Here is a 10,064-nt window from a genome sequence, read left to right on the forward strand (position 1 = left end):
GAATCCCTTTTTTGTTCCATCACTTTAATAAAGGCACATGTAAAATTGGCCCACACAAGAAAACAATGATAACTGCAACTAGCTGACCACATTTCAGCTTCTCTCATGTGGTCCTAATGATGAAAACTTCTTGTTGTATTTGTGAAATGACAGCAGTGTTCTTCATTGCTGCTGTTGTGAAGCCCGGAACAGACTGAAGCTGTTGGTAGGTTTTGCTGTTTTCTTTGGCTCCTCTGCAGAAGAAACAGGGAGAAAGAAGAAACTTGAGCTCTTGAGAAAGATAAGTGTTGAACTTTAAGTTCTTGCTCTGTCACAGTGAAGGAGTGGACAGAAGTCACTGCAGTTCAGTACAGATTTCTGAAGGCATTCAGTCTTTCTATAGCAAACTTCTGAACTCCTATCTCTTTTTTTCCTTCAGTTGTTCCAGAAGTGCTGCTTAGTGCAAAGGATACTGGATGCCTGGGAAGCTAACGACAAAATACAGTAAGTAAAGGATTTGGGTCTCAGAGTGCCATGTTCTAAGGCTGCAAGCATTGAATATTCCCACAGGATATTACCTCAGTAATTCAAAGTCAGTACAGCCTGCTCGTCAGCACGGATAGGAAGCAGCAGTTTATAGGGAGGAAGAGGAGATTGCTGCTGTCTGCTGGCTGGGGGTGTGAAACCACAGGTCTGCATCCAAAGGGTTGTAGCTTCACTCTGGAAACTCATTTCCAGGTGTTAATTTCATGTGAATAGTTCTACACTCCGAATTTGGGGTGCAGGTTGGAGGGCTGTCCCCTGCTGCAGTGAGGTACTCTTACTGCTCTTACAGCTTTGCTCTTCCTTCAGCTCTGGGTGCTGCACGTAGATCTCAGAGCAAGGACAGGACTTGGGAATCAACTCTTGGAAAGGGGAGATAACAGCAGGACCAAGGGGAAATGGTTTGAAGTTGAAGGAGGGAAGGTTGAGGTTGGATGTGAGGGGGAAGTTCTTTGCTATGGGAGTGGTGAGGTGCTGGAAGAGCTGCCCAGAGAGGCTGTGATGCCCCGTCCATGGCTGGAGGTGTTGGAGGCCAGGTTGGATGGGGCCCTGGGCAGCCTGGGCTGCTGTGAAATGGGGAGGTTGGCAGCCCTGCCTGTGGCAGGGGTTGGAGCTTCATGATCCTTGAGGCCCCTTCCAAGCCATTCTGTGATTCTGTTACTTCAGTGAGCGCAGTGCAGCAGCTCAAAATGAATCCCCATCTCATAGCATCCCTGGGGAACTGGAGGCATTCCATGCTGTGTGAGCAGCTAGGAAGGAAGCTTTGCTTTAAGCTGGAGGCACAGCAGCGTTAGCTGGAAGCTCCTCGTGAGGATTTTGCATTCCTGAGCTTCATTTCCCACCCAGCAATGTTGCTTGTGGTCGCAGCATGAATTCTTACTGCTGCTTGGGGTCTCTTGTTACCTTTGTGCTTTTCTCTGCAGGGCAGAAGGGGGAATGAGGCGAGGCAACATGGGCCACCTCACCCGCATCGCCAACGCCGTGGTGCAGAACATGGAGAAGGGCCCCATGCACACCCAGATCAGTGAGTTCATCAAAGGTACAACCCTGTGCTCTGTTGGTTTGTCCTCGATGAAATAACTGGGAAATCACTGCCCCTTACTTTGTGAGGGGACCTTTTTTATGAAAGAAAAGGCTTTCTCGTTCAAGCGCCGTACGGTCCCAAAACAAACCAGCATTTCAAACCAAATTCAGCTGCTCTTTGTTTTCTTGCAATCGTTTCAAAACGGTCAGAACTTTGCTTTTGCACCTGGAGGCTGAAGGTGACCACGCTGTAACAAAGATTGCTTCTTCCCAGAGCTACCTGAGGACTGCAGAGGGAGGTGGGAGAGCTTTGTAGAAGAGACGCTGACGGAAACAAACAGGAGGAATACGGTGGATTTGGTGAGAGCAGTGATGCACGTTTCAGTGAGGTCTGCTGTCTTCTGGGTTGTCTTTAACTAAAAAGAGGAACAGTGCTGCCAGTCTTCTTCTGTTTGCCTCTACAGAGGCACTGTGTCTGAACATGTGTCCTGCAGTCATGCAGCAGCCTTCACACGTGTTGGCAAGCTCTGTTCTGTGATTGTGTTACTCACCATCCTCTGTTTCTGTCCTTGACTGTTTTTGCATGGTGGTTTTTAAGCTTTCTTAGCTTTCCCTTATGCTTGTTCTCTCTGCTTCTTTCAGGTGAGCACTCACCATCTGCACTCTTCCAGTGAGGATGAAGACATTGAAAGTGCTTTTCCCAATGAACTTTCTCTCCAACAGGTGAGCTGACAATGCATTCCTTACTGCTCCTCCAGGGAGTTTGCTTCTCCAGTTCTCCCTTAATCCTTCCTATTATGGAGCAGCTTCATTCACTCTGTCACTGTCAGTGTGTTCAGCCTTTCAGCATCTTTCCATTATAGTCAGTTAAATGGCAGACTTCAAGCTAGATTCCAGCCAGGAATAAATTTGGCTCAGGCTGCATCCAAGTCCCAGATACAGGATGTGTCTGCAATCTCTGTCAGACACTGCATATTTCTTTCTCTTTCCCTGGTTCTCTGCACAGTAGTGGGTTGAGTGATCCTGATTCTATAGATGAGCTGCAGCTCGTTGCTGTAGGTCCCAGCCAGCAAGGTGGTTTCTGTCAGCTGCCTGCAGTGGAATTGGAGCTGGGAGAGGTTTTCTGCTTCCCCTTGAGCTGTAAAGACTTCTATTAAAGAGTGGGAAGAGCCATACTAAGATTAAGTGAGAAAAGAGCAAGAGGAGCAGTAAAAAGGCTTGAATTAAAAAGAAATGGGGGAAATTGAAGGTTCACTTGAATTTAGCAAAGACCTCAGGTTCCTGAGAGCATGATGAAGGGCCATCAACCATTTGGAAGCAGCTTTCCAGGCTGAAGAACTCAGGCAAGCTCCTCCCCACCACTTTTGCCATTAAGAGCATTGACAGAAAATAGAAGTTTCAACCTGTTTAGTGGGAGGCTTCTGCTGGGGGTTAGAAAGACAATCACAGTGTGAAATGTGAAGGGTAAAAAAAGATCTGAAAGCAGTTTGTTGTGATTGTTGTTATCTCTGTCCAGATTGTGCTGCTGGCTGCACTGCCCTTGCAGATACCTTCCCCACACCTGTGGGGTCGTTGGGGGTCCTCAGCTGGAGCTGCAGCATGCAGGGTTATCCTTCAGTAGGAGAAACAAGCTGAGACATACAGAAGTGGGAGATTCTACAGAGAGGAAAAAGGAATTGTTTTCATGAAGGGAGAATGAGGTGTGGATGAGTAGGCAAGAATGTGACCAAATCAATGTCTGGGCAGCCTGGCCGAGGGATGGAGGGCAGAGGGCCTGAGCAGCTGTGAGATACAGAAGTGCCTTCTGGTTGTGCCTGAGGTGCTCCAGTTGCCCAGTAGCTCTTTGTGGGTTCTGTTCTCAGGCCTTCTCTGAGTACCAAATCCAGCAGATGACAGCAAACTTCGTGGATCAGTTTGGCTTTAATGACGAGGAGTTTGCTGACCAGGATGATAATATCAAGTAAGTGTACACGGCTTCAAGAGACTTCTGTCTGGCGTTGACACCTCTCTGCTTCTCATCTTTCTTTTCTCTTCTGGTTTTAAAGTGAAGCTGGCTCTGCACCCTGTTTGCTGTCACACAAACCAAAGTGTGATCAGCAGATTGGGAAACACCCGACGTCTTTTTCACAGCGTTTCTTTTGATAGGAGCCACCCAGCAGTGCTTGTAGCACCGTGCAGAAGCACTTCTTCATTCTGAGGAGAAACCTTTTTAATAAAACATGCAGTTATTACCCAGCCACGTTCTAGAATAAATGGAATCGTAGGAAAAGCGAAGCATTAGAGCTCACTGCAGGCAATTACACAGATATTCTCCAGTGGCATTAAGTCCTCATTGAAATTAAGAGTGGAGGAATGGTGTTCTAATGATAGCCACCGAAAAAAAAAGTAGCCATTTATTCCCTTATGAATAAGGGAACGTGGATGAGCTGGGAGCAGATCACAGCTCAAAGAAGGCAGATTGGGTTGAGTGTAATGTTCCATGGCTGCTGAACGGAGCGCTCAGAGGTGCTGCTGCTGCTGTGGAAGAGCTGCTGCAACCTGGTTAAAGCTGCAGCGTTGTTCTCTCACCTTACAGAGGGTGCAGAGGAATTAATTGACTGAGACTGCAGCTGTCCTGTTTGCCCACAGTGATTCTGAAGCTCTGAGCTTCTGCTGTTGCATTTATTGACAAAAGAGCTCTCCAGAAGGATCCTGAGTTGGTGCAGGTCAGCAATCTCCAGGGTCTGCTGTCCAAAAAGCCCATCCAAAAAGAATGCTGGTGCTCCCTAGGCAGCTTTCAGCCCAGCTGCTCCATGCCCTCTGCACTCCAGCAGTCAAACACTTTGTCAGATACAAATTGCATATTTTCAGAGCTAAGAATCAAGCTTCAACGTCCTGGCGACGTGCGTGACGAGGATTTTTGCTGATCAGCCTTCTGGAAAGGAAAACAGCACTGTCTGAATGTAGAAATAGAGCAAAGAAGAACTGCGTGGGCCCACGCTGTGACAGCAGAGTGCAATTCCTTGACCTGCAGCACCCTCTGCTGTTCTGACAGCAGACACTCCTGGGTCTCAATGGGAAACTGGGTTATGTGATGCCATTTGTTGGCCGTGTTTGTGTCCCAGTCGTGAGTCAGGGGTGTGGAACCAATCAGATTCCCTGAGGTTCCTGGATTTATGCTAAGAACAGGCAGGTGTGGCCCCCCTGGGTATGGCTGGGGCTGTGCCCACTGTGTAGGATCCAGTCCCTCCCCTGGGTCTTGTCTCATGCTGAGGAATCCTTGGTGAATGTAGGACTGGAGTTGCACAGCACTTGGATGCAGCTCCTTCTGCTGTTAATGAATGGAGGCTCTGTTGTGTTTTCGTATCAGCTTTGATTCAGCTCAAGTGAAAAATCTGTGATGCTGTGAAAAATGTTGAGGCTGCCTTTGTGCTGCGTAAGTGACATTGAGAGCTGCAGAGTAACAGCCAGACATTGCCAGAGGTGCCATGCAGGTACTTAGCCTTAGCAATCACTAGGATTGAACATCCCACATCATTATTGTTACTTTATTTCCAGATATTCAAAAAGATGGAGACAGTCTTTCATCTCAAGAAGCAGAAAGCATCACCTTGAATAAAGCAGTGAGCAGGGGGCAAGCTGCCCTCTGGCTCCTGCTGGGGCTGCAGCAGTGCTGCCATCGCTCCCTGCCATCACTGAAGGCTCTCCCCTTTCTTTTTGCAGTGCTCCTTTTGACAGGATTGCAGAGATAAACTTCAACATAGATGCAGACGACGACAGCGTAAGTGGATGTTTGGGGATGTCCTGTGTAATGGGATGCATTCTGGCAAGTTGGTTCACCTTTGGATCAGCCAGTGGTGTTTTGAAGATCAAAATATCTGCAGGAAAAGCAAAGGTGCTCCAGTGGCTGCATGCAGTTAAGGATCTCAGGGCATGAAATGAGCCCTCCTGGTTCATTGCCTTGGTGCAGATCTTCAAAACCAGTCCTCTTTATGTCAGAAGAATTGCATTCTCTCCCTCTCTGCAGTGTAAATCTGCTTTCCCTGTTCTTGCTTTGATAATCTTTCCATACATGATTAGGAAACATTGCACGTAGAGGGTTGGGGTTGTCATGGGTCTCAATATTTCTGGGCTGTGTTTTGCTTCTTCTGCTTTATTGGCCTGCATACCCATGGAAGAAGCTGGGGAGTGGCTTCCAGAGGTGGTTCCAGGCTCACCTGGCCAAGCTTTGCTTTGGTCAGTGCTAAGGCTTAGGTGTCCTCATCTTTCTATTTCACTTACACTGTACCATTAGTGCAGTGTTCTCCCTCTGGCTGCCACAGGCATTGCTCTGTAGGTACAGAAAATCTGATTTCTTGGTGGAACTGTGGCTGCAGCCACCAGGAGCTGCTGCTAGCTTCTGAGAAGGCAATCGTGTGCAGGGTGGAATTCCAGCACAGCCATTCCTTAGGCAGTGCACCACCTGGAAATGAGAGTCCTCTTTGCTTTGGGGCAGTGTTGGAGAGACCCTGCTGGGTGTCCTCCATGGCCTTTGCTGCTTCTGCCTGGGCTGTGCTTCAGTGCTGTTGCACTTCTGAGGGCTGCTTGGGATGCAAACACAGCGTGAGATTGAGGTTAAATGCAGACAAGGAACACATTCCTGGTATTGCTTGTGTGCTGGACGAGCTTGTTATCATCAAAGCTCTTGTTTCTGTCTCCACTGACTGAATGGAATGTGATCTCTTTATCATACTGTTTCAGCCCAATGCTTCCCTCTTTGAAGCCTGCTGCAATGAGCGAATCCAGCAATTTGATGATAACGAGGAAGAAGAAGATATCTGGGAAGAGAAGGAGATTACCTATGCAACACAAGTGAAATCCAGGACGAGGTGAGGAGAAATGGAAGGGTCTTTCCTCACCTGGGGGGCAGGAGGAGGTTGGAAGCATTGGAAGGGTAACAGGCAGAACATTGCTGTTGAAAGTATCTAAAGAAGACAAATGGTGTTTTGCATGAGAATGAGTGACATCCCCTGGCACTGCAAATCACTGTCAGCTTTTCATCCCTTTGTTGCAGTCAGTGACTACGTAAAGTCACTTCTGCAACTGTAAATCCAAAAATATGATTAAATGAGACAGGACGAGTGGTCGAGGCCGATGGCTGTTATTTGCCTAGCATTAAAAATCAGATTGCCCTGATAGGGCACAGGAATGGTCCCAAACCTCTGCTCCTCTCATTTGCTGCCCTTTGTCTGCTCCTATCACTCTCCTGCCCTGAGACATCGCTGCAGCTTAATTCCCCTTAGGACTCTGCAAACAGGTTTTGACAAGCAAAGCACTCAGAGCCATTAGAGGAAATGTCTTAAGAAGTGCCCAGCTGAGCCTTGCATCTTTTTGGGAGCTGAGCTCTATAGAAGGGATTTAGCATCACTTGGTCAGCAGCCAGGTTCTGCTTTCTCCCTGGGGCGGGAGAGGGATGAATTGGCTGCTGCCAGGGCTTTACTGACTCTTGAGTTCTCTGATTTAGGTTTGGAGCATCTCAGGCCTCAGAGAGCTCATCTAAAAGTGATCTCGAGAACGGAGATCACGATGGCAGCGTGGACTCAGAAGAAGAGGAGGAGACAGAACAGCAGGTGCCTTCTTCCTCAGCCAACAGCAACAAGAGCAGTGCTGCAGAGCAGAAGGAGTCCGACTCTTCTGAAGGTAAAGAGCTTAAAACAGCATCGTCCTGTTTGAAGTGACATCTGCAACCATCTCTGCCACACAGCAGCTTGCTGGTTGCCTTTTTACACGGCTGTTCCATAATTTCACCTGTGCAGATGAGAAGAGTGTAATTCAGTCTTTGTTTTTGGCCTCTAATGCCCCCCCTTGGGGTGCCCAGCCCAGAAGGCTGAAAATAAACCACTTTTTCCCCTACCACGATGCAAGTGGGGCTGTGTAAGTTTTTGGGACGCAGTGTTATCAGCAGAAGAAATTCAGCCAACAGAAATAAAGGGACAGGAATGTTTTGTTCCCAGCCGTTCTTTATTTGCTGTCAATGCAGATCTTTTCTGTTAAAAAAGAAAAAAAGGGTTTCTTTTTCTAGGTGATATCTCTGTATCTGTGATAGTGAGCACAGTCTGCTCCTGTAATCAGCTCCACGTGCACGGGTTTGTATCCAGACCTCTGCAGTCCTTTTATTTCTTGAGAAAAGAGGATGAAAAATGCCTTGTGAAAATTATTACAGAATAATAATTACAGAATAGTGGGTTTGGGTTGGAAGAGACCTTTATGATCATGTAGTTCCCAGCCCCTTCTATAGGCAGGGACACCTCCTTCTTAGCCCAGGTTGCTCACAGCCCCATCCAGCTTCCAAGGTGGGAGCATCCACGACCCCTGCAGGCAACAAAGCATCTCACTGCCCTCACAGTAAGAATGTCATCCTGATATTTACTCTAAATCTCCCCTCTTGTACTTTAAAGCCATTTCCCCTCGTCTTGACGCTGCAGGAACGGTAGATAGGAATAAAAGAGACTCTCATGAACAGAGAGCAGACTGGGATCTGAAACTCCACGTTACGTGCTTAGTTCTACTTGAGAGCTCTCCTGTGATACCAAACGTTGCATCGGTTCCTTCCCTGAGCTCGAGTGATTGAAATGGTTGGAAACCTCACTGCTGAGGTTCTGACAAGAAACTGAGGTTCTTGCAGCTGAGAAGAAGGAAGAAATTCGTTTTGCTTAATTGTTGCCTCTCTCTTGTGGATAACATTAATATTAATCGGATTTCCGAGCTGCAAGCTGCGGCTTCCCAAGGACTGAGGATGGTCTGGTGAATTCCTTTGTTGCTGGGATGGCTCTGGGGTGTATTTGGGGGCAGCTGATGCTCTGGAAGCTGCAGTGTGCTGTTGTGTGCCCTCAGGCTCCGGGTGGACCGCAGTGTTTGAGCCTGTCAGCTCGAAGCCCCCCACCCCCTGCGTGGCCATGGATGTTGGATCCAGCGTGTGGGACTCGGCGGCCCCGGAGAACGCTGCTCCAGAGAAGGGGTGGGCCAAGTTCACAGACTTCCAGCCTTTCTGTTGGTAAAGTCCAGTTCTTTTGGTTTCTTTTTAACTTCAGAATGAACAAAATACGTAAAGCTATGATGAGCAGAATCTTTTTCTCCTCCCCTCCCCCCTCCCTTTGCTGCCTGTTTTGTATTTTAATGTTGTCTGAGGGCTCTGCATCGGGGCACCATGCTTCCCTTTACCTTCCATCCTTCTAACTACTGCTAGCACACGTGCCTTGGGCACAGGAGCAGCACACATAACTACTGCTACACCAAGACTACAAAGAATGAAAAAATAAAGGGGAATTAATGCATTTCTTCACACTTACAAAGATGTCAGAAAGAAACAGTGCCCTAAAGCCTTTTTCTGGCTCTCTTGGAAGCGTAGCTGGGATTTCTGGACTTCATTCTCAAGGTGTTTTTCCCCTTTCCCCATTCTCCACTCAGCTCTGAATCAGGCCCACGGTGCAGCTCTCCTGCAGACACAGAAAGCAGCGATTCGGACGGCAACCCGAAGCAGAGTCAGGACAAGAACTGTAAGTGAGAACATTGCAAAGGAGATGCATTATCTGTGCTGTTTGAAGCACTCTGCTGGGGAGAGCTTCCCACCTGCACCATCTGCCTTCCCTCTCTCGAAGGCTGTTTTTGTTCAGTCAGGGAAAACGGTGACTCAGAAATCCCAAATGTTGGTTGGGGTTCAGCAAGGAGAGGATGAACTTCGAGTTAGTGAGAATTGATGTCACAGAGGCAATTTAGTTGTCAACTATTCAGAAAAAAAAAACAAAAAACAAAAAACCAAACCTATTTTTAACTGTGTGTTTAATTGTAAAATTACCAAAAATTAAAAGGATGTGATAACTTCTCAGTAGTTGTGCCACGTCCATTGGTTAACTTCAGCCTGGTTGCCTTCCCTCCTCCTTCCTGAGTTAAAATGAAGGACTTTGATGGGACCAAACTCAGCTCTGTGCTTGGTGGATGGGACTGCAGTGGAGAGCACAGTGCATCCTTCTGCCACTTGCAGAAGCACCTCAGGATCCCGTGGGCCTTTCTGGCCACCAGGGCACACTGCTGACTGACTCATGGTCAGCCTGCTGGCCACCAGGACCACCAGGGCTTTCTCTGCAGAGCTCCTTTGCAGCAGTTCAGCCCCCAGCCTGTCCTGATGCTGCAGCTGCTCCTCCCCGGGTGCAGAACCCTGCAGTGCTGTTGCTGAACCCCATCAGGTTCCTTTCTGCCCCACTCTCAGCCTGCCCAGCTCTCTCTGAATGGCATCACAGCCCTGTGGGGTGTCAGCTTTGTGCCATAAGTGAAGAGCACTCTCTGCTGTTTGTGCTGAATGTAGACATGAGCTGGTGGGATTTTCTCGATGGAAAATGCTGATTTCTTCTCTTTTTTTTACCTTTTAAAATTAATCTCAGAATCACACAGAGTCACAGAATGGCCCAGGTTGAAAGGGAGCTCAAGGATCACGAAGCTCCAACCCCTCCACCGCAGGCAGGGCCACCAACCTCCCCATTTCACAGCAGCCCAGGCTGCCCAGG

General features: G+C 48.2%; 1 protein-coding gene across 1 annotated transcript; it reads left to right on the forward strand.

The window, feature by feature from the left end:
- Window positions 1-382: 382 nt before the first annotated feature.
- Window positions 383-9,342, forward strand: LOC122157461 (serine/threonine-protein phosphatase 6 regulatory subunit 2-like; the record flags this gene model as incomplete). Its single annotated transcript, XM_042813122.1, has 10 exons — window positions 383-483; window positions 1,446-1,561; window positions 1,820-1,905; window positions 2,188-2,268; window positions 3,408-3,505; window positions 5,248-5,305; window positions 6,265-6,392; window positions 7,028-7,203; window positions 8,398-8,557; window positions 8,971-9,342. Coding segments are annotated over 10 exons (1,101 nt in total), but the record flags the coding sequence as incomplete, so codon positions are not given.
- Window positions 9,343-10,064: the final 722 nt, after the last annotated feature.

The sequence above is a fragment of the Centrocercus urophasianus genome, unplaced genomic scaffold (genome assembly GCF_019232065.1).
Source record: "Centrocercus urophasianus isolate 14NV4802_14NV808 unplaced genomic scaffold, USGS_Curo_1.0 seq_1386, whole genome shotgun sequence".
Classification (NCBI taxonomy): Eukaryota; Metazoa; Chordata; class Aves; order Galliformes; family Phasianidae; genus Centrocercus; species Centrocercus urophasianus.